The sequence below is a fragment of the Halichoeres trimaculatus genome, unplaced genomic scaffold (genome assembly GCF_033239565.1).
Source record: "Halichoeres trimaculatus isolate MK-OKI-2021-1 unplaced genomic scaffold, fHalTri1.1 fHalTri1_scaffold_6, whole genome shotgun sequence".
Taxonomy (NCBI): Eukaryota; Metazoa; Chordata; class Actinopteri; order Labriformes; family Labridae; genus Halichoeres; species Halichoeres trimaculatus.
In genome coordinates this window covers 3,744,822-3,769,416 of record NW_027437184.1, presented here as the reverse complement: position 1 = coordinate 3,769,416, position 24,595 = coordinate 3,744,822, and the positions used below count along the sequence as shown (strand labels likewise).

Genomic DNA, 24,595 nt, shown 5'->3' with positions numbered 1-24,595 from the left:
GCGCATTCCCCTCCCACGCACACACGCGCACGGTTTGTCTGCTAAAAAGCCATTACTTAACTATCTGCCATTAGCAAAAGCTCTACAGCCTCGCAGCAACAATACTTGGTCCGAGAGTGGACAAGGAGAGAGGTCAGAGTGATGCTCGGAGAGGGGGACATTCTGCTTTTTGTCGACTTTATAAAAAAAAAAGAAACACCGATGATGTGTCCAAAGAGCAGGTTTTGGTAACCACAAAGTAAAGAGGGCACTTAGTTCTTCTTAAAAGCTTTTACGCATCCCTTTTAAACCTCCCATCACTGCTCGATTTCCTCAATTTGCAAACTGAAATGTTTCCGACTGACTAAAGCATGGACGAGAAACCGTTCGTCAACACACGTACACAGGAAAAACAGCAAAGAATCGTCTTTAAATAAACTCTTGCATATGTGTGTGTTACAAATACAGGCGAGCGTACTTGGCAACAGATGATACAGCAAAGTAAAGCGAAATAAAAACAGTAAAAGAGAGGACAGGGACCTTAAAGGGTACAGGCTTGCAAAATAAAGGTAAAACCCCAGGAGGAGGTGGAGAAGGAGACCCGGGAGAGGACGTGCATACGGGGAGGAGAGATGGAGGAGGAGAAAGAGAGAAAGAGTGGGCTGCAGGAGAAACCAGCTGAGGACTGTGGCTGGGGACAGGAGCGAGTGCTGGGAGGAGAGAAACAATGGAGGAGGAAGAAGAGAAAGAGGAGGAGGAGGAGGAGGGCTTTTCTCGTGTTGTTCGGTCTCACTGGGTCTCTTCCTCCGCATCTTGCAGTGCTTCTTTGTTCTGTTCTTCACCTGAGAAAAGAAAAGAAAGAAGAGGGAACAATTAAAGAGGTGGACGTGAGACGCTCGGTGGCACACGGTGAAGAACAAAATACCAGCTCCGGCTTAACAGACGAGCAAGACACGTTTCTGAGCTGTTAGGACGCAGAGCGGCTCCATGAGGCGAGATTCAACAGATGTTACTCAACCAAAGACATTAACCTGCAACTGTTCAGAAAACGAACCGATGGTGTCAAACATTTGCTGAATTGAGCTTTCTTGAGAAAAACTAAAGCCATGTTTGAATCTGAGCTCTTGGTTTATAAATCAATGTGCACAGTTTACAACCTATAGACAGGTTAAAAAAAAGAAAAAGAAACAGGCTTTAGCTCGCTTGGCAAAGTGAGGTCTCCACAAAAACTGCTCCCCCTGGTGGTTGGCTGCAGTACAGTTAAAAAAAAAAAAATTCATTGCCCCAGTCATTCCAGATGGGCTGTGGTCAAACATAAAAAAAAAAGCTATTAGAGGTTAAAAACTGGGTTTTATGTCCCATTTAACAATGATTGGAGGCTGCTGTTCTTGCGTTGTTTTTTTTTAAGGAATCATAAGAATTATTATTATTACAATTATTAAATTTATTTTTTTCTTCTAAAAAAATATTCTTTATTTTTTATTTTATTTTTCCATAAATTTTTGTTTATTTTTATATTTTATATCTTAAATTTTTTCTGTATTCTATTTTACAGATTATACACTTAGTAATTCTGTATTATTTTTTGTTCACATTATTTTCTTCATTGTTGCACCGACACACCAAGTCAAATTCCTTGTATGTGCAAATGTAATTGGCAATAAAACTTGATTCTGATAAGAAACATCAGGAAAGAGACACAAGAAGAGGGAAAAAAAACTTGTTGGCTGGCTCCATCCAGATTTTCTACTGCAGGGACATCTGTGGTGCCTCTGAGGCAGAGCATGTTACCATCCTACACTGTCCATCCCAAACACTCGTGGCTGATACTGGGATATATCCTAATACTTTGACCTCCAATAAAATACCAGTATTTCAACTCTTAATACTGATACCTAAATAAAAATTCATATTTTAGCAGAATTGGAAGTAAAATACCACTTCCACACTTCCAATGCGGTAGATGGCGCCAAAGAGCTACTACCCCGCATGTTGCCAATGAGTTGTACAATGAATATTATCTCAAAGTGTATTTAAAATATTTAATTTCTTAACTTGATAAAGTGAGTTTTTGTTGTACTTAGCAGGTCAGTATGCCATAGACATCAATGTTTTCCTTTTTAATTTTGAGTAACATTTTGATTTACATAAACATTACCTTGTTCTTTTTAGTTAACTGTTTAAAATATCGCAGTTTATCACAATATTGTGACACTGTGATACTTCTTGAAACTATCATATCATAACCTAAGTATAGTGATGTGTATCGTATCGAGAGGTTCTTGCCAATGCTCAACCCTCCCATACACATTGGACATTGTTACAACCTGAGCATTAAAAATCTCTGCCTGCCAATTTACAACCAGGGAAAATTTCTTTAAACTTGGGGGTAAGTTTTAAAACCAACGTTCGCTAAGATGATGGGGAATGTTTTTCAACGACCCCGTTCAGTTAAACTCTGACAGTTGTTAGTTTTAATTTACACTTTTGTTAATTTATTGAAATAAAAAATCATAAACCCAGTGAGAGTTGCTTGTGTTTTATTTTGGATTTAGTAGCAGTGATTGCGCTGTCTTTGATCAAAATGTTGTGTCACTGTGAATTGAAATTTTATGTATCAAAAGTAACAGTAGTATCGGTACTTGGGAGTACTCTTATTGGTATTGGTCTAAAAAAACAGTGGTATCGAATATCCCTAAGTATTTGATGATTTATTTGTCCGTCTCCAGCTGCAAACAAATTTCCCTGAGAGGAAAACAAAAACACCTTTAAAAAAGTTGTAGTGAAACTTTTTAAAGGCCTTCCAGAATAATCTAACATTTTAACTTTAATAAATAAAATAAAAAAGAGACGGAGGAAACAGGTTTTCTTTTCCTAGAGGCCCAACATGACTCACTTTGTTACCAATGGCCTTAATCCACTATGTGTGAAACCAGAAACAAAAACAGAAAATTATTCCAACAGAAAGGCTGAAAAAGAGTCTGTTTCATCTTGGCTGGAAAGTTTTTTTAATCCAGAAAGTTGCTGATTAACTTCCTGTGCAGTAATTCACCATTTCAGCTTTGATTAACACAGTTAAGAGCATGCACTTTGTGTTTGGGGTTCAGAGGATTTCACTACGGTTTCTGTGACAGTGATCATGTGACATGAGGAACAACATGCTGATTCAAAACCTCATTTCAGGACAGAGAGTAGAGTTTGTTCACAATTACATCAGGGATTAAGATAAAAAATGTGAAATAGGAATTCAAAAGTTAGTTTGATGACGGCTTTTGCAAATGTATTGAAACAGAAAAACAGAGGATTTGATAAAAAAATGTTAGGGTTAGATGGATTAGATTTCAGAGCTGCTCTCTGCAGGCGATTATAGAGATATTATATGTAGAAAAGATGAGCAGCTGAATGCTGATTCATGCTTATTTCAGAGTTCAGAGATCAGTCCATCAGCCACACAACAAACTGCTGTGTTTACCACAGAGCGTGTCGACGTGCAGCCCAGTGAGCGAGTTAATTCACAACAAACCCAGTCAGGAAAAAAAAAAAGAAAAGTAAAATGCCACGTGAACCTGCGCGACTGGTTGCTCAGAAAGGTTACCATAGAGACAGCACAGCCATCCGTGTAATGAAGAATTAAGAGGCAGGAATAACAAAAGGCTGCAGAATCCATCATGATTAAAATAGAGAGCGTCACCGTGCTCATTAGCGGCGCAGCGAGCTGGGCTGGATGTGAGAAAGCCACGGGAGACGCAGCAGCGGCGGCAGTGGTGTCACATGTTGTTCCTGCAGCTAGACTCACACCTCAACAGGCTGCGTTCACAGGTTCAAAACGCTGCTTAAACACGCTGATCTGCTGCGTTCTGGGGGAGCTGAGGAGGAACAGGGTGGACGCGAGAGCGCAGCGTCTGTATCTGAGGCTGAGATGAGTCAGACGGTTAACGAGGAAAACATTAGCTCTTCTCTGCTCAGGTCTCAGGCTCAAAGTTAACCTGGACTTTATCTCATTTCAAGCTTCTGTTAGAGTTCATTTTATCTCACTTCTTTATTTTCAACATAATTTTGCCTTTTTGTCAAAAGGCTTTTTATGTCTTATTCACATTTTTTCACCTCAGTCTTCAGTTACCTCTGCACCAACATCACATTATTTCTCAAGTGTCCTCCTCAAATTGTTTCAGCATCTTATAACGTGCGGAATCACTGCCAACATGTCTACAGGATAACTAATTTGCAGACAGACGCTGTGAATATTTAACAAAAGTGGAATAAGATGTTCCGACGTTAATGATGGACTCTTGGCAACAACGAAAAACTTCAGGACACAAGATAAACATCCTTGTGCCATCATCAAATGTTGCTTCTTCTGTAGCAAAATATTCACCATAAGGGGGCGATATGAGAAGATATGTCTGGGTTTTAATGGCAGGATCGGAATCTAGAGTCAGACTCTTGGGACCTGGAAATATTTTAAGACTCATATTTATTATCTTGTAGGATGAGGAGAAAAAATATCAAAGTATTTTTGTTTCACGACTTTAAATTGTTATATTTTATTTTTTTTATTTTTTATTTTTTCCAATTTAAATTCTTCATTTCAGTCTTCATCGGCTAGGTTGGAAAAAGTTGAGATGTCAGATCCCCAAAATAAAATGGAAGCAAATAAGAGACATAATAATTTGAATTTTAACAGCCACTGAAAGTTAAATACTCAAATAAAACAACTGAATTCATGGAATTGCATTATTTTGCAAACATGGAGAGACAGCATTCAGCTTCTATGCTCCAAATATCTGGAACAAACTGCTAGAAAATATCAGGTCTGCTGAAACGCTCTGCTCCTTTAAATCCAGGTTGAAGAATCACCATTTTATTAGAGTATTTTAATAACTTTTCTTAAAAAAAAAAAATTGCACAATTTTGCAACTCTGCTCTGCGGTTCTCATCTTTAAATATGTTTTAAAATCTTTTTTTTCTTTTAATCTTATTGTTTTATTGTATCTTATCCATTTTAATCTGCTTTTAATTGAATTATAATTTTCTTTTAATTTTTTCTGCCTGTTAAGTGCTTTGAATTGCCTTGCTGAAATATGCTATAGAAATAAACTTGCTTTGCCTTGCTATGAAAACCATGTATCTGAATTTATTTGTGCTAAATTAACCTACTAAAAATTCAGATCCCCCCTGAAAAATTCACTTATTAAAATTCAGATCAAGAAATTTAAGTTTCATAACTCGGCAACAAAAATATTTGGGGTTGTTTGAATTCAATTTATCAGATTCAGGTAAGTACTCACCTCCTAAACTCCTCTTTATGGTAAATTGTCTTTCCTGTCCTGGGTAGCCCGGATGTTACGACCTGAATTTTTAAAGTTGAATTTTTGGATTTGAATTTGAGGAGTTAAATATTTATTCATGTATTTATTAAGTTTTTTTTTTTATTTTTTTTTTATTTTCATTTTATTGCTGCTCTTGTTGTCTGTGGGTGTTTGGATTGGTGTGGCATCGTTGCTCTTGTGAAACAAAGTGTGTGATTTGTTTCCTACTTGAAATCTGCAAATGTTTGAGATACATAAATAATTCAAATCAAATCAAATCAAAATAATTACGTCCCTCATTTGCTTCCATGGAATAAATCCAAAAAGAGCTGACCCACATGGGATGTGCATTTGTTGGGGAAATATGGCTCCTGATATAGCCTGTAGGCATCATCCTTCAACTTTTTCACAACTTTTGTGAAAAAAAACTGTTTAAAAAAAAAAAACGAAACGGAAAAATGCGAAAAATAGAAACATTTCGAAGCACCCCAAAAATCATAAAGACATGGAATCGGGAGAAAAGATGCAAACGACCCTGAAGACATAAAAACACAACACTTCGCTCTGTGCAGACAGGAGGTGAAGACCAGGTGAGGAAACAGAGGAAAACACTTTCAATTCATGTCAGTGAACGTTCAAAGCTGTGAGCAAACATCTTCAAAGCAAAGACATTCAACATCGCTCGACTCAACGTGAGAAGGTCAGTGAAGTCAGGGAGGTGAGACAGGAGTGGCAGAAGCAGGAGTGACAGTCAGAGACAGAGAGAATGACTTACAACATACACCTCTATAATGGAGGAGGAGTGAAGGAAGAAGGCGGTCCTTAAGACTCTACAGAGGAACCAGGAAGAGATGAGAGATGATTAGAGCGGTGAGTGAGAGCTGAGCCTGAAACCAGGGAAACTGCTGTGATGATGGAGAGTTACAGAAAAGATTAGTCATTTCTTCCACGTTATCAAGACATGCTACGGTTTTAGCATCACTGAGGCGACCAGCAGTGATGATAATGATGGATCAGGGACCAGGAGGTCGACTGGTCCATGCTGCGATAGCTTACTTTTGATCAGGGTCTGGCTGTGGCACTAAATCTGAATGCTGAAGCAGGCTTCCATGTTGTGTCAGGTTAAGAAACAAGAATGCTCCAAAAACTGACCCAAAAGGAGGAAAAGTGCAGCTTTAACAGGTGAAACTAGCTCATCATCTGCAGAAAGCACCCAGCACCCGAGGGGGTGTTTGAATAACTGTGCCACAGTCCCCAGGGACTATCTGAGAGTTTTTTGCTTGAATGCCTCGGAGCAATCATGGATCGCTGGAAAAGAAAGGTGGAATCAGAAATGAATGGCAGCTGAAGAAGTCTAGAGAAAAAGCTCTCACCATCTCCCTGCACGTCTGAGGTCCATAGTGTCAAGTTGTCACGTAGCAACTGCATGATAAGTGTTGAGTCCTTATAGCTCTCCTCGCTCAGCGTGTCCAGTTCTGCGATGGCGTTGTCGAACGCCAGCTTCGCCAAACTGTGAGGAGACAAAGTTACACACAATTCACAGTTAAAGATAGCATTTACAGTGTGTGTAGTAAAACACCATCTGTTTCCAGTCTGATAGTTTCCATCCAGACACATCTCACACACTGCCTCTGGATGGAGTATTTAATCAATCTGTTCCCTTTAAGACTATTTTTAAGTTGATGTATTTCTGGGAATCGTTAAACCAACATCCTGCACGACTGTCAGCCAACAGCTGCGACGCACAGTTTGCTTTAATGTTGGATTAAGCAACAGTTAGATGGAAGTTTAAAACATGTGGATGAACTTTTTTCCCTACGGTGAAGACAAACAAAGCTCTTCCTAAGAACTGGTTCAGACCTTGTCCAGCTTTTATAAGCTTATTTTCAATTCTTGTGCCCTTAATATGCCAAAACTTTTCAAGCTGCAAAAAACTGAATTCTTATCAAGTGTATTTGTCTTGTTTTCAGTAGAAAATGTCTTTTTAGACTTCATATGAGCAACACTCACCTGAGCAGTCCAGAAAAAGTTACTTAAAGACAAAATGAGGTCTGAATTGGTTGTACTAAGTAAAAAACAATCTGCCAATGGCACAAAAGAAAAGTTACTTGTGTTAAGATATTATTCTAGTTTCAGGAAATTTTAGCACAATTTTTCTTTTTTAATTGGCATTTTTTTCCACCTGTTACAACCAGTTCAGACACAATTTTTGTCTTTAAATTACTAGAAAAAATACATTTTTCTGGACTGTACGGTGGCGTATCACATTCACCTGAAAAAAAAAAATCCTGTTTTTACAAGATAGTATCTTGATTTTTTAATTGGAATATTATTCTTAGTTAAATGCTTTTCTTTTTATTATCCTATTTTAGCTGAATTTATTATGCACCTGATGTTTCACTTTCTCACTTGACTGTATTATTTATCCACTTTTATTTTATATTACATTATTTTATTTATTTATGTATTTACACGTTTACTTATCTTACCCTGTAGTATTTGAGTATATTTTTAATTAATCATTATTTTAGTTTTAGCTCCTAATTTCTTTTTTATGTCTATGTGTGTTGAGTGAGTGAGTGTGTATATTAAATCTGGTCTGAGGGAGGAAGGATTGCAGGGGTCTTATGTTTTCATTTTATGCAATTTTCTGCTTTTTATTCAACTTTTGTTTTATTATTTTTTTTCCCATGTAAAGCACTTTGTATTACAAAGTCCTGTATGAAAAGTGCTATTCAAATAAAGTTTGATTGACTGATTGCACAACAGGAATCTGAAAAGTAAAAAAAATCCTGAAAATCTTTAATCGTCATCTCGATAAAGAAACATTCTCTCTTGGTTTGGAACATTGGGAGATACTTGTGTTTTTAATGGTAATGTTATTAGTTTTGTCCACTTTGAAAAGACACCTGGTGAATTTGCGGTTGTTCAGGAAACTGCTGAAAGTACTGGAAAAGTGCTGGTTTGTAACACCACTGAAGATGATTTCAGCGCCTCAGTTACCTCCATGGGGATCCAGTACTTTCAGCAGTTGCCCACTTGTTTCTTGACTAACCACGTGGCCAGCTTGAATGCACTTCAGATCATTTTATATCCATGCAGCCTGCAATATGAGGATTTTTTTTTTTTTGAGTGAACACAATACGCCACCGTAGGACTGACTAGGTGAATGTGGCTCATATCAAGTATAATGAGACAATTTTACTTAAAATAAGACAAAAACACTTGATAAGATTTCAGTTTTGCGCAGTGGACTATCACTATCTCATCACTTGTTTTAATTTCTGAAGCTTTGAGCTGGTTTTCATTTACTGGAGTTTCACTGAATGATTTAACTGTTAAGGACCTCTCCTCTTAAAGCAAAAGGTGAGTCCAACCTTCTGTTTGTTCTGGTTCAGCCCCTCCAGCTCCTCAGACAAATGTCTTGTTTGTTCTCCTTTCTAAATTCTTGACTGTCCTCCTCTGTAACTGGGTGACCTTTTCTGTCTCTCGTCTGGCGCTGGGCAAAGTGCACACTGACTTCATCGAGTATCAGAGCTTTCTCCCTGGAAGTAGACCCGTCTCTGATGAGACCAAATAAGGTGAAGAAACAACACGTGTTGGTTGAACCTACCCGCATGCGCGGTCTGGTGAATTGAGGATTTCGTAATAGAAAACAGAAAAGTTAAGGGCCAGTCCCAGGCGGATGGGGTGCGTTGGAGGGAGTTCGATCATGGCGATGTCGCTAGCAGCTTTGTACGCAACCAAACTGTTCTCTGCTGCCTCCTTCCTGTCGTTGCCTGTGGCGAACTCTGCCAGGTACCTGTGGTAATCTCCCTTCCTGAACACAGAAAACAACACGTTAAAGATTCACATACAACATAACAGACATTATAGCAAAGATTTACACCCCAGAACTAAAGGATATCAGTTTAAATCCTTCATAAAAAGACGTCATGGATAGCTGCTTGTTTGTATCATTCCCTGACTTCTCACTGGAAAGTCCATTAAATCAACGACTAACGAGAGGACTTTAGAAATAAGAGGCTTCAAGACACTCATTATTTTATCACAGCTCTGTAATAAACTGTTTTTTAACACTGGTGTTAAAATAGTACGGATGTAAAAAGTAATCTTGGGGTAGCTCTATATTACAGCTGAGACACAGTCGGCCTTGAGCAGCCAGAGCGGAGCAGAGCCCGCTGAGGAGAACAGAGCCATATATCAAGCTAAAAGCTACCAGAGGCAAAACAGGGAGCATCTACTGCTCCGAGTGAGCCGAGCAGAGTAAATAAAGCAGAACGACGGTGATTTGTGGACGGAGAGTCTAAAAATGAGCAGAGCGGGTTACAGCTTCTCACAACAACAAAGATTTTAATAAAGACTGAATTTCACACAAACAAACTTTGACTTTTTGGTGTTAGATTCTTTAAAGTAATATTCCAACTGAAAACAAGCTTATTTCATTTTAGAGTATCTGTTGTGTACAGGTGTGATAAGATGTCTGCTGCCTCAAGCTTTGGGTTTAAGGGTCCGCCAAAAATTACAAAAGGGAAATAAATTTTGATGCTACATTTTTAAAAAATATCTCAGTTCATTTTACTTTTAAAAAGTTAAAGATTCTGTGAGGAGGATCTGTTTTAATTAGACTGCAGCACCACCTTCTGGCCCGGAGTCTTTGCACACTGTCGTAAAGATGTAACGTTCAACCAGGCATGTGTTTTTTTGGAACAAATTTTCTTTGTTCAAGTCAACTTTTAACTGGATACAACGCAACGAGGTAAGGTATTTAACAGAACAGTTAGGTAGTGCTGTTGTTTGAAATATGACAACAAACAAAAGTAAGTTAATATGTAACGTTAGTGAATCCTGGTTATGTCCTGCCAGTCATCTACCAATCAGAGCTAACGTAACCTCACTCTTCATTTCATTGATAGACTCTCAAGTTTGAACAGAGCACTGCAGAATAACTGCTGACTGTGGGTTGGAGACAACATTAGCACAAACAGTTTAGCTCTTTTAGCCTTTAGCTCGTGCTCTATCTCTCTCCTGTTTCTCTTTCTTCTGCTCTTCTGTCCTTTTTCTGTCTGACAGTTAGGCTCCAGTGTCCACCACCACTACAAAATTAATCACAGAAATCATTTTCAGCAGAGAAAAACACAGATCTCTCTTTTATGGCCCCCACTTATGGAACAGCCTACCTGAAGACCTGAGGGCTGCATCTAATGTTAATGTCTTTAAAAACAAACTCAAAACCTACCTTTAGGGTTTTACCTAAATTACCATTTAGTGTTTTATTTATTTTAAGTACAGACCACTTTTTATTATTTTATCTTGTCTTCTTTTTTTCTTTTCTTTAAAAATCTTTTATATTTTTTGTATTTTATTCTCTAGTTTTACCGTTTTATTCCTAATTTATTTATCATTTTATATATATGTATATTTTAACTTAATTTCAAGTATTTTTTATTCTTAATTCTTAAAAATAATTTTCTTATTTTATGTTATAATAAATTTAATTTTATACTTTTTACCCAATCTCCACTGTTTTCCCATTTTGTAACCTTAAAGACGGCGTTTCCTCAGTCAAACTGGGTACAGCAGTGTGCTTTATTATTGTCTTGTATCTATGTTGCTTTTTATTAACACTGTGTATGGGCTGCTGTGTGGGTGGGTTCTGGGGCTGGGTGGAGTGGGTTTGGGGTATAATTGTTTTATCTAATTCATGTGTCTGTTTGTAAAGCACTTTGTGCTACATTTTATTTGTATGAAAAGTGCTACATAAATACATTTTGATTGATTGATTCTCTCTGCTTAACTTCATCAGCCAGCGTGGTGTTGTCTTACAGACTTCGACGGTCCTACTCGACCCAATCAGGAAGATAAGAAGCTATGAAGCATTTCAAAACAACCTATATTAGCGCTGATAACCTCATTTTAAAGCATGGATTAGGATCGGGGATATATCTTGAAGGGAGACTTTTCCAAGATCACTTTGAAACTCCTCACAGCCTCTTAAACACAGAGCATAACACACTGTACTGGTTTTTGAATGATGATTTGGGGACAACTTAAATAAGTCAATGCTTTATTATGGGAAACTACTGCAAGAATCCTGCTCTGTTATGTGATAATTTGGAAACTTAAAACAAGAAAATGTTAGCTGCTCTCTCTGTGGTTGACCGAAGACTCAAGTGCCAACTTAAACGATTTTTTTAATCCTGAGTCATTAAATTTAAACCTTGCTGATCATTTCAAACAACTAAAATGATTCAAAGTGATTTGACATTTAGTTTGAGTGGATTCTCAATAATCTATAACAGAGTAAAAACCATGATTTAAACAAAGAGTCTCCTTCAGATACGTACATTTTGTAGTAGAAAACCTTAGACTCTCCCGTCACTGCAGCTAAAATGAGGTGCTTGTCCAGTACATCCAGAATGTCGTTGCAGATTGATTTCAGCTCTTTCTCGACCTGCAGGACAAAAAAAACACACACACACACTTCTGTCAGGCACCTGTGGGGTCATAAAGGGTATGTAGATTCTTAAAGGGGCGGAGTTTATGTGGTTTACAGATGTGTGGGCTCAGTTTAAAGCTGAAAGTGAATGTTAGTGTTAAGACAGCCACTCCCTAATTAAAATAACGTCGATGTTTCTGCTATTTTTGGTCCGAGTATTGATTGTCCTCTCAAATATTCTGTCTACCATGACAGAAACGGCAGCTCAAAGCTGGCAGAGGTGCAGGCCAGCCTTTCGGTCGCTCCCTGTGGAGGCATTTATCAGAGAGGATGTCTGGGTGTCTGTGTGACAGGGTCTGTGTCATGCTTCAGAAATCTGGCATTTCACGTCACCGTGTGGTGACACAGACTGAACACGCATGAACATCCTTGGATCTGTGATGACAGAGTCCTGAGATTAAATGTTCTGAAAGTTAAGTCTGAGACAAAGCCGGCTACGAGCGGCGATTTAAAAAGTACGAAGGAACAACCTTCACACATCGCACTGTAGGAGACGTCTATTATCCTACATTAGCTCGGATAAAATGTCTTCCTTTAGTCAACACACGGGTGCTACCAGTGGCTGGGAGCTGGCTGCAACAGAAGGGAAGAAAAATTGATTTAAAGCTGACTCATGGTTGCTGCCCACCTCATTATTTCGCTCAGACAAGTGTTGGTGGGCTGTGAAATCTCACCATTTCCTCTCAAAGTGGAGAGGTCAGCGAGGAAAGCTTTAAAAAGTTGCTGCCAAAAAGACAAGAGCATCTCTGGCGTCTCGCCCTGTGGATATGGAAATTAGATTTTCCTAAAGAGTGAAAAACAACCGCACCTCTCGCACAAACAAGGCAGAGACGTCAGAGGTGTCCGCCTCACCTACAGGAAATTGCTTTTCATTACCGTGACTGAATCAAAACTTTCGGCGTTTACTTTGAGCATCTGATCTGGGATCTTTCAGTCCGATTCTCCTCTGAAGCTTAATAAAAACAAAGAAAAATTAGCGCTCTAGGCTGTAATTGTTTCGAGATGTGTTACAGAGGTCACACAAGGATCACAGGAGGATCGTTTGGTTAATGTTCACCTTTCTGTGTGTTCAAAGTTCAGCTCAGAGTCGGTTTATTGTTCAGGATGTGTCGTGACCTAATCTCGCCTCAGACTTAAGTGTAAGGAAGAGCTCTGTCACTGCTTCATTTTCTTCCAGCAGCCGCACACAGCGGGTCTGAGATAATGACAGTGTCTCACCGTTTTCCTGTATTCTCGGATCATCTTTAGTTTGTCCTCTCCTCCTTTGTTTTCTTCTTTCTGTTCGAGGCTGCTGATTATCCTCCAGGAGGCTCGTCTGGCTCCGATCACGTTCTTGTACGCTACAGACAGCAGGTTCCTCTCCTCCACCGTCAGCTCCACGTCCATACTGGCCACCTTCTTCATCGACTCCACCATTTCTGAGAGACACATGGAGACGAGCAGCATGAGGCCCAGTTTTTTGTAACCATTAGCACAAACAGAGAGGGAGAAAACTCAGCATGGTGTTGGAATAAAGAGCACAGAGTTTTAAGTTATTATCTTTCAGTATTTACAAAGAATTTTCAGTTGTTATTCCAACACAAACAAAGAGCTGTGACAGATCCAATTTAAAGTGTTTGTTGACCAGAATGTCCAAGAACTTTTAGTTCCTGGTGAAACCTTCCCAAGAACTACATGGCTCCAGTGGCCCACAGTTTGTCTGCATTTTCACCACGGGTCGGGACAATTTGCTTTTCCACCAATTAGATTTTTTCATGATTTTTGCGGTGTTGCGATCAATTTTTCCTCCCACCCAGAATACCAGGAGACATATTCTCCCAATCAATGCAAATCACGCGAGTCAGTTTTTAGGATTTATTCAGGGGATCTGGTATCTCACCTTTTTCTAACCCAGCTTATTAACAAAGACAAAAATGGAGGTTTTAAAATAGAAAACAAAATAAGAAAAAAAAAAAAGACTAAAATGGAGGGTTTCAATTAGAAAAAAAAACAAAAACAGAAAAAAGACTTAGATGTAGGGTTTAAATATGAAAAAAAAAAATAGACAAGATGGTTGGTTTAAATTTGAAAAAAAAACCCAGAAGAAAACAGTGGGTTTAAATTTAAAAGGAAAAAAAGGACTAAACTGGAGGATATAAATTTGAAAGGGAAAAAAAAATGGAGAGTTTAAATATGAAAAAAAAAGGCTAAAATGGAGGGTTTCAATTAGAAAAAAAACAAAGACAAAAATGGAGAGTTTGAATGAGAAAAAACAAAACAAAAAAAACAGAAGAAAAGACTTAAATGTAGGGTTTAAATATGAAAAAAACAGACGAGGTGGTGGGTTTAAATTTGAAAAAACAAAAAAAGACGAAAATGGTGGGTTTAAATCTGAAAAAAAAAATGAGAATGTGAGTTTAATTTTGAAAAAAAAAGAGAAAAATGGTGGGTTCAAATTTGAAGGGAAAAAAAGGACTTAAATGGAGGGTTTAAATATGAAAAAAACAAACAAAGACTAAAATGGTGAGTTCAAATTTGAAAAAAAAAAAGGACTTAAATGGAGGGTTTAAATATGAAAAAAACAAACAAAGACTAAAATGGTGAGTTCAAATTTGAAAAAAAAAAACAAAAAAAAAATCTCAAGGCTAAAATGGAGGATTAAAATGACTCATGTGGATTATCCAAATACCCGGAAATGTGGAAAGTCCTACTTTTAAGGGGTAATTTAACTATCCTAGTAAGCCAAATTCACGTACCTATTTGTAGAGTAAGTACTAAGTTCCTGCCCTAAGGACCCTAGTTCCTGCCTTCCAAGAGCACATAGTTCCTCAGTCTCTAGTTCAGTGCAGTTGAAAAGCACCGTGTGTTCACTTCAACTGAAGAGCAGTGACTGATCTACACCAGGTGCCAAACCAGCAAAACTCAACACTGCTGTTAGCTATCCAATTATCATCAACCATCAAATTAACCACAGATTACTCTCTGATTGGACTTTAACTCCATGCAGAGTCTTGTTTGTCTGTTGAATGTTACACATTTCAGTCAGATGTTTCATCACCCATTCCCTCTCTGTTTTTACCACCTTTTTTCTGTAAACTTCTATCTCTGTTCCCAGACAGTTTGTTCTTGGACGAAGCACTTTTGGCTGCGTGCTTGGTTGAATTTTTAGAACTGTCCCCTCTACATTAATAATCATCACAGTTTGGGGTAAAGAGGTAAACAAATCCTTTCTCTTCATAGTAAATAAGCAGACTGTCCTTCCATTAACAGAGGTTTTAAATCACCATGCGCACCCTTTAAAAGCTTCTGTCATCCACAGTATTGTATTGATGGAGTGTCTGGGACTGGGTCCAACAATGACTCCTCTAATGCACAGATTCACCCCCTATGGACGCGTATAGCATGATTCAGAGAACTCTTCAAGGATGGCGAACCACAGAGCTCAGCTAAAACCAAAGTGACATCCATCCGATGTTTTTAAATTCCTCGTCACCAAGGTGAGGCAATGAGGCGGCGGATGAAGAATAGGTACAGAATCTAGGGATTAATCGACGATGACAACGATTCAACACTGAAGGAGCACAACAAACCGTTTCCATGGAGACTGACGTGAAACACATTATGGAGCCACTTCAAACAAGAAGGAAGGAGCAGCATCGTAAACACCAGAGTATACCACTGCTTCTGCTTTAACCTGACATGTTATTTAACTACACAACATGAGAGCTAATATATAACACTGAGAAGATGCTAAAGTAAAAAAGAAACCAGAATTTTATGAGTCATGCTCATTTTTAATTTGTTTTGTGCCACAGACTGGTCACACCTCCTGTGCTGAAGCTGCTACCCTGGAGGTAAGAGCTAAGTGTCAATCACTTGGCTTTTAACGTGCAGACAGGGTGGTGTTATCTGCAGAGGCCAATGGCAGAGCTCGATGCAGCACGCTGAGGAAACCTGATACACTGAGGTAGAAAGCCAGGAGGAGCACTCTGCTACTTTGATCACTTCACCCTGCAGCCCCACCTGCTCCCAGATAAACCTGGTGACCTCACTGTGGCTTTTTACACATGTCCTCAGCTTTACAAGGTTTACAGCCAAACTGAAGAGATCACATTCATCACTGCCCTGTAAAGTGAAATTAACTGGGCATGACAGTGATTATTTACAGTTGCTGAAATGCTGGAAGTCAAGGCATAAGTGCTCAAATATGGCTGCTTTTTATTAAATCAGTTGTGGGTTGCTAAGGTACTTTTACATTTATTCAGCAATCAAGGATGCGACACACACAGGGCCAAAGAATAGGAAAAATAGAGTGCAGAGCAGGGGATGCATGTATAAACAATTCTCTGCACAAGTAAACAGACGAGTCCTACGCAACCCTAAATTGACCGTTACATCAGCTAAAGGTGCTTTTCAACCACAGGAACTTTCCCTTAGAACTATGTGCTGTTTGACCAGAGGAACCAGTTCTGGGGTAACAAACTTATTCCTAAAAACAGTCCTGTTAAGAGTAGTCAATCAACTGGCTCCTTTGGCGGACTGATACATCATGTTTTGCTGGTTGAATCTGTACCCAACAATGCCAGTCCTTGCCTTCTATGTCTTCACTTTTGCTGGATGGTCTATACTGCCCTCTACTGGTCTGGTGGTGTGTTGCAATTGCTTTTATTTTTTGTCTGTATGTCAATTGCCTGAATTACATGATATACCCAGGTTTTTGATCAGTGGTGGAGGCGCAGACAAAAGATACGCCACAGGAACCATGTAGTTTCTGGGAATATTTTACCAAGAACTTTTTTTTTACTGTTTTTTATTTAGTTGAACTCTGTTTTAGTTTTGGTTGTTAATGTTTTTCAGGACTTTGTACAGGGAGAGCATTGCTTAAAAAAACAGGAGTAAGAATTAGGGGTGCACAGATCAGAGTCCTGCACGGGCCCGATTTTTAAGATCCGCCCCGCCCCAACCCGGGGACATCCAAACCCGCACCCGAACCAAAAACCCAATTAGTACGGCAACCCGATCCGACCAGTTGAAACACGACCTGCAGTCCGACCCTTAACCTTATTTAAAGTAATCATTTTGGGTCATATTGTCTGAAAATTGAACGGTATATCGCCATAGTTCAGATGCCAGTGAGTAAACAACGCACCTGAATGAAGCAACTCTTCCAATAAAAGCCTGACTTCAGCTCCATCATCAACCCTCTGTGATCCTCTCACATACAACTGTAAAATCACTGTTTTTTACATTTAATGCTTTTAAACTTTTAATCTCTTAAAAGGACCTTTACATGTGTAATAGTAGACTTACTTTCTGTCCAGACTTAAGCAACACTCAGCAGGTACAACCAGCTTACAACTTACGTTTTTATTTTATTGTTTTTAGTATTATTTTATATTAATTTTGATGTGTCAAACCAAAACCCGCAACCCGACCTGGATGTTATTTTTTCCAACCAGATCCGAACCCGGGAAAAAAAAAGGTTTTAAAAACCACCCACAAATCAGCTGTTCTTGCGGGTACCCGACCCAGTGCAGGACTCTGGCACAGATCACAATTTTCTGGCCGATCACTGATCTTTAAAAAAATTGACCTGTCGATACCAATTTGGGCCGATACTGATTTTTTTGTATAGTTGACAGCATATATCTTCAATGTTCCAATCTTATTCTATTGAGAATAACTGAACAACACCTGTGAAACAATAACTTAGACAACATAAAGAGTGTCCTGAGTTTTAGGTCTTAAAGCAAATAGCAACAATGGCTGGCTGCCAGACCTTCCCAGAGGTATACAAGATCAGTTTCATATGTAAGGATGGGCCGATCACTGATCCCCCAAAATTAAGGAAATTTGCACCAATCGATCTGTGTTTGTCTAGTAAGAATTAGTGTATTCTTTTGAAGATACTTGACAAATAAAAATAGTTCTCATTTTGATTCAGAAACCAAAAGTCCCTGAACTTTCTGGTCAAAAGACGAGTCTTGGGTCTCTCTGGAAAACTTAAGCATAAAACCATTTCCTGCATTATGATGAATCTTTAAGCATCAATGTTTGTCCTTTGATTTTATGTGTCTTCTGTTTTAAATGTTGCTTCTTTATTTTGCATTTCGCATCACATCCTATCAGGTTGTGTTTTTGAGATTAGTCACTGTGTTTCATCCCAGCAGGACCAATTACTAACACAGCTGGTGATTACGAACAGTCATACACCCAATGAATTTAATACTGATCACACTGTTAATGAATTATTTTAAGGGGAAGGTTTTTTGAACACAGATACAGCTACAGGCAATTAGATACCAAGAATTCATTCCTACCAGCTGTTCCTGTGGCTGTTCCTGCCATACATTTACCTTTGAGTTGTGTTTCCTACAAACACTCCTGTTGCCAAAACAATAAAATTGCAATTCATTGTGCAGCCATGATGCTAACTCTGTTTACTGACAACTGCTTTGGTTGTATTTGTAGCAATGGTTGCACGGGTCATTAAACCTTTTACATCCATGTCACTTTCCACTGTCACCATGCAGACGCAGCCCAGAGCAGAGAGCTGAACAGACAGAGAAGGTGTGAGATGTTACAGCTGTATGACTGTATATTAAACCATCGCTTATGCTTGTCATTAATTATGGTGGTAGCAAAATTTTAAGCTGGCTGTCTCTTGCTGGAGTGCACTTTGGGAATTGAAGTTTAACGCAGATAAGCCTCTTTCATCCTTTGTTATAACCAGAGAACCAAAGGGAAGCTGTGAATCTTTCATACTTATGATAAAAGAGTTTTGTGCTGACCTCAGCTGCAGATTTGCTTGATCTGTGAATAATGTAAAGTTGTCTTTGGGGTAAAAAGAGTGAGACTTCTACGCCCTGATTCAGAGGAGGCCTAAAATAGCAGCTTCTACCTTGCATCTCTGCCACCCTCTTATGGTAACCAACTTCTTGGGTTGCTACAAAAGAACGTTACAGTCGATCTTCAAAGCTGCACTCTGTGTGGTCCAAGCTATAAAAAGCTTTGCTCTTTAACATGATAAACAGCGTGTTCTTTGAGCATCAATATCTGATACAGCATTTTTTTTATTGCTGACAAAAAATTAGACAGTTGAGGTTGTTTGTGAAGGCTTAAAAGTCTATGAGTTTAACTAGTGAAACATTTTTCTTGTGGGTGATGAGACAGAAACTAATGACAAAAATAGAGCAAAAGCAGGAATGTTGCTGTTGAAATGCTTAACCTTGACTGCTAAATAACAGAAACTGGAATTGTCGTTATTCCTGAGTTTGTCTTGATTCTTGCAGACACTATTTATTCATTTATTTGTGTAGGCTAAGGAAGCTGGTGCTTGTTATCAGCTGTTGTCAAATTTTCTTTCAATCTATTTGCCAACATTTCCAGCTCATCCTAGTTCTGAAACATCTTTTTTTGACACTGCTTGCAAACTACATCACTGTTAAACAGAAACATAGCACTGGTAGGTTTGATGAGATAGGGTAGAGGTCTGCAACCTTTACGTTTATAAGAGCTGTTTAGTCACAGCTCACCTGGATTGAAGTCATTCGAGGCCACAAAATCTCCTTTATTTTCATAATGCAGACAAAAAAAGTGTCTAAAATTCCAAACAAAGTAAATTTGTAGTGAATATTTATCTAAACCATTATTTTTTTGTGTTTATGAAACTGTACATGGGATGTCTTAGTTTTAATTTCAATATATTTACAGTTTTTTTTTTTTAATTGAAAATTTGTGACGTCAAATTTTTCAAAAATTTGGAAAATTTAAGTTGCAACATTTTTCTAAGTGTGTGAAAATTTAATTAACTTGCAAAAAAATTAAACATGTTATTAAGTGTGTAAAAATTTGCTGAATTTAAGAAAAAAATAAATAACTGTAAATAATAAATGTATTACATTTAAATAACTTGCAAAAATATTAAGAAATTGCAAAATCTTGAAAAAGAAATCGCAAAATCTTGAAAAAAACATTTGCAAAATCTGGGGGGAAAAAAAATTAAATGTAAAAAATTTGAAAATCTAAAATGAATTTTTTTTTTTACTTTTTTGCAAGAGATGAATCATATTTAGTTTGCCAAAATGTTAACACACATTTTTATACTTAATTTTCTATATTCATATAGATGTCTTTCATCCTTAATACCCTCTGTAAGAAAAATAAAAAATTTCTATTTCAATAATATTTTCAAAAAAGTACAAGGAGCCACTGCAAAGGACTTTTCTCTTTGAGAAACTGATGAGTGTGTTAAACCTTTTTAGATGCCAAAATACTTTCTTGATTTTATAACTCTCGAGACCATCTTGAAAAGCAAATCAAGTCATCTCTCATTGTGGAGAACATCAAGTAAAAACCACAAATTCATCCTTTCCTTGTAAAAATCTGCCTTGATATGAACTTATTTGATTGTCTGTGGCAGGTTTAACCAGAGAGATACATCAGTCTTACAACAGACCAGATGTGCTGTGAGTAGAAAGAGGCAGAATGAAGAGTCATGCAGGCACAAACTGGGTGACACAGATGCTCTCGGATGCAGCACGGCCAAAACACCAACAGGAGTGCGCAGTGAACACTGAGGCTATGGCTCATCTGCCTCTTTGATACTTTATAACCATGTAATGCTGAAGATCAGTTAATCAGCAACAACTACTTAACAAATATTTAGCCAGACAGAAGAAGAGAAGTGAGAATCCTTCGTGTCAGATGGCAGAATAACGCTCTGTTGGTTTCTAACATTGTTAAGGGGTGGGGCTGCAGACAAAACCCTCTTTACTTATCTGTATTTCATAATCAGCCCCAATCATCACTGAGAAAAAAACTACAGGCCAATAAAAGATACTGGTGAGTCACATCCCTTATCCATTTCTGCAGGGTGTGTTGCTCAGACAAAGGCAGAAAAGGCAACTCCAGTTAAATGACTTTGTGCTGAGAGATAAATCACCCTGATATTAAAACTTGGCTTCAGATCCTCTCTCCTGCAGTTTGTTTTTCCTATTACAGATATTGTTCCCTGGTATTCCACCAATAGCCTCCTTGTGTACACAGCCGATGTGTTATACGGGTATAAATTGATGCTATGCCATGTTTGGTCAGTGTCTTGCTCCGACACGTCGCATAATGAAGGATGTTAGAAGCAGCTGTGTACACTTTTGTGGGGATGCAACAATTAGCAAGTAATCAGAAACAAGAGAACAAACTTCGTTGAAATGTAGTAAAAAAAAAAAGGGGGGGGCAAAATATGCTGTTTTTTCTTTCACATATTGATTGATCAACCACATTCATCGACAGCTTAGATACAAAACAATTCATCTTGATAATATCTGACAGACTTCCTGGTGATTTAAATACAGAAAACTAGAGCTGTCTCTCCTTACAAATACATCTTACTGTTCAATATTCAAGCTGATGAAGATCACAGCAGGTTACCATATTGCAGGGGTCTTCAACCTGCGGCTCTGGAGCCTCATGTGGCTCTTTGACTCCTTTGCAGTGGCTCCTTGTAGCTTTAAAATATTTCATTGATATAAAGATTATTTTTTAATTTTTCTTACAAAGGGTATTAATGATAACAAAGACACTTAGTAAAATCATAATACAAAATTTTGAACTAAAAATGCATCACCTCTTGAGATTGTGATTTTAATTTTTGTGATTTTTTTCTATTACTTAGGATTTTTGGAATTTCATTTTTTTTTACATTTTTGCAAATGAAAAAAAAAAATTCTATTTTTTTATTAAAGCAAATTATTGAATTCCCTATTTTTTTTGCAATTTTAATGAAATTTTACAAGTTTTTGGAAATTAAACAAAATGAAGAAATTGCATTATCAAGTTTTTATGACATTTCAGCAAATTTTTTTAAAAATAAAAAATTTTGGACATTTTTTAATTTTATTTACTTTTTTCAACTTTGCATATTAAATAAAGAATTCTATTTTCTTTTAATTGTGCAAATGTTTTGTTTTTTGAACTTAAACCCCCCCCCCTTTTTTTTTACAGTTTTTAATAAGTTTAACATTTTTTGGAAACTAAGCAATACTTTTGACAATTTTGCAAATTAAGAAAAATAATTTTAATTTTTTTTAATTTAGCAAATTTTTGTTTTTTTCGTCTAAATCCCCCGTTTTTTTGCAATTTTTTAGAAGTTTTACGTTTTCTTTTTAAAGAATTAGGCAAAACTTTGAAATTGCAATGTTAAGGTTTGTTTGCAAATATATGGCACATTCAGCCTTTTTTTAAGATATAAATTTTTGCTCATTTTGTAGTTTATTTTTTTCATTTTGCTATTTTTTTTCCGGAAATTTCAATTTTTTTTAAATAAAAGACTAAGAATTCACACGGACAATTTTATAAACACAGAAACCTCTCATTTAGATGATTATTCACCAGATTTAATATATTTTGTCTTAATGTGCAGATAAAGTAGATTTTGTGGCTCCTGAATGAGTTTCATCCTGGCGAGCTGAGGAAAAATGGCTCTTTTGAAAGTAAAGGTTGCAGACCCCTGCCATATTGGCCTGTCCATCACACAGCCATGCTGTCTATGACATGCACCAGTTATTATGACATGCATAATTTCATTTCTGCAAGAGATTAAATAACATTAAGGAACATTACCACAGCGATGTGGCATTTGGTTTAGGAAAAGCCTGAAGTTGGCAAAACATAATTTTCAGGATCAAAGCCCAGGTATTAGTAGTTAAAAAAATGGCTTGATGCATCTCTATGGTTAATCATAGGTTAACATTAGAAAGATATTTAAAGGTTAACAAAATAACATAGTTCTTATAGTACTCGAGGACAGTTAAATTAAGCTGAAATTAAAGGTATATTGTACACGTTCAAGGAATTAATTAACAAACAAGCACACAGGTAGGAAAAAACATACAAAAGTAAAGCTATTAGCCAAATTAAGATGCCAAAGACTTCAAGTTTAAAGTTGGAAATTTAAAGGGTCAACTTCCATAAAGTACGTTTAAGAAACTACTTTAGAACGAGAGTAATTTTTAATAACAAGTCACGTGGTAGCTGTACTTTTAGCCCCGCCCCTCTGGTACACCATTAACGTTGTAATAAATCAATGCAGCAGGGCAAGAGCAAATCTTAGCCCATTTACAACCTGATTATCAACAGTTAAACTGTAGTGGGTGTGCCAAGCTAAGAATAACACAGGCAACGAGTTGATACATGTAAAACAAACAATGAAAGACGACTATAACCTTAAATTTCCTGGGAAACTTAAGCAAATGTCAGTTTTTAATTAGTTTTAACAGGTTGTTAGACGAGATCATCAGATTTTCCAACCGAAACATGAGCCCACCTGGCCTCACTGGTGTTAATTAAATTTTAATATTTTGCCGTTTTCTTGAACAGCAGTTTTCTAGCATGTGGAGAAAAGCTGGATAAAAAGTGGGACCGTCGGCTTGCTTTGCGACGCGAGGTATTGCCGCATTTGCCGAGCGAATCTACCGCTTGCAATACACAATGAATAGCAGCGAATTGCCTCGCGCGTCAGTTCGCTTTTTCCCCGTGCGCTAATAGGGAGCGGTTTATTGGCGTTAACTGTGGCTAAGTTTTCGAATAAATGTTTCAGTTGGGTTGAAACAAACTCATTTAGTCGGGCTGAAAACATGCAGCACATCCAGAGAAGGCAGAAGTCATGTCCTTTGAGAGTGGGGTTCGCTGTACAGCACTGTAATTCTCAATAGTTTGCCGTGACGCGTGTCGTGGCTGAAGAAAGGCTAAAGCTGTAGTTAGCTAACTAACGTAAGCTAAATGTTAACCGCCATCAGAACACGGGTCAATAAGGGCTCAACGTGCAGTACTGCGTTGTTTTCTTGCGGGTGAAACCGTTCACATGAGCTGCTACTGTTTCATTCTGTTGGAGAAATCTCCGCCATTTTGTCTCTCGCCCAACAGATCCATGTGAACCGTTCTACCTGAGTCTTTAAGCCCCCTGCGCAGAGGGGCTGCAGTGGCTGGAGCCTTACCGTCATATCTCTCCGCTTGTTCGGCGAGCTTCGCCTGGTAAACTAGGTCCTCTCTGTCCGTCATGGTGCTCGAGTGTGGGGACTGCTCCTGGCGTCCCGGTGGAAAGGGAGGATTATGGTCTGATTCCTGTCGGTGGATCAGAAACTGACGCTCCGCTGAACCCAAGACCCACCGGCAGCACTGGCGTAAAGATGGCGTCGCTACTCCATCCGGGAAACCCACGCAGGCAGCAGTCTTCATCCACGCCTACACTCTCGTGCCAAGTCCAGAAATAAACCACTCTGAGAGATTGCCATAAAATACTCCAATAACTTCTACAATACAGATCTGCTATCTGTGGAGTCATCTTATTAAGATGCAGTAATCATTCCTTTCAGGCTGCAAAGAAAAAATAAAAATATGGTTTATAATGACACCTCATTGTATTTCAGAAGCAGCCATCTGTTAGAAGCAGACTTTCATATTAAAGGAGCATAATTGTTTTGGTTTTTTTATTTAATGAGCATATATTTCATGAGAATTAAATTTCATGCTTGTATTTTAAGACTGGGTGTTAACTTTACATCTACGCTAAATGGTAACTCTAATTAATCTACTTGACGGTCAACATCTTGAACAAAAAGGGAATCAAATCAGAGGCTCCATTGTTTTAGCGCAGCAGCTGAATTTTGTTCTCCAGCAGTATGAGAGTCAAGATGTGGAAAAAGCTGCACTCACTCATGTTTAAGAGTAGGGTGAAATGCAACTTCAGCACTTTGCGATATAAAGTGCAATTCAGCAATAACAAACCCTGAACTGATTGAAACTTCAGCACGAAGACAGTAAAAGTCAGGCC

At 37.9% G+C, this 24,595-nt stretch overlaps 1 protein-coding gene across 1 annotated transcript; it reads right to left on the bottom strand.

Annotated features, from left to right (window-relative positions):
- Positions 1-189: 189 nt before the first annotated feature.
- On the bottom strand, positions 190-24,011 carry LOC141791491 (14-3-3 protein epsilon). The gene is made up of 6 exons (XM_074672013.1): positions 23,760-24,011; positions 13,006-13,205; positions 11,636-11,742; positions 8,902-9,108; positions 6,662-6,798; positions 190-821 (listed from the first exon to the last, which is right to left on the bottom strand). The coding sequence occupies exons 1-6, from the start codon at positions 23,998-24,000 to the stop codon at positions 769-771; spliced, it is 945 nt and encodes a 314-aa protein (XP_074528114.1). The 5' UTR covers positions 24,001-24,011; the 3' UTR covers positions 190-768.
- Positions 24,012-24,595: the final 584 nt, after the last annotated feature.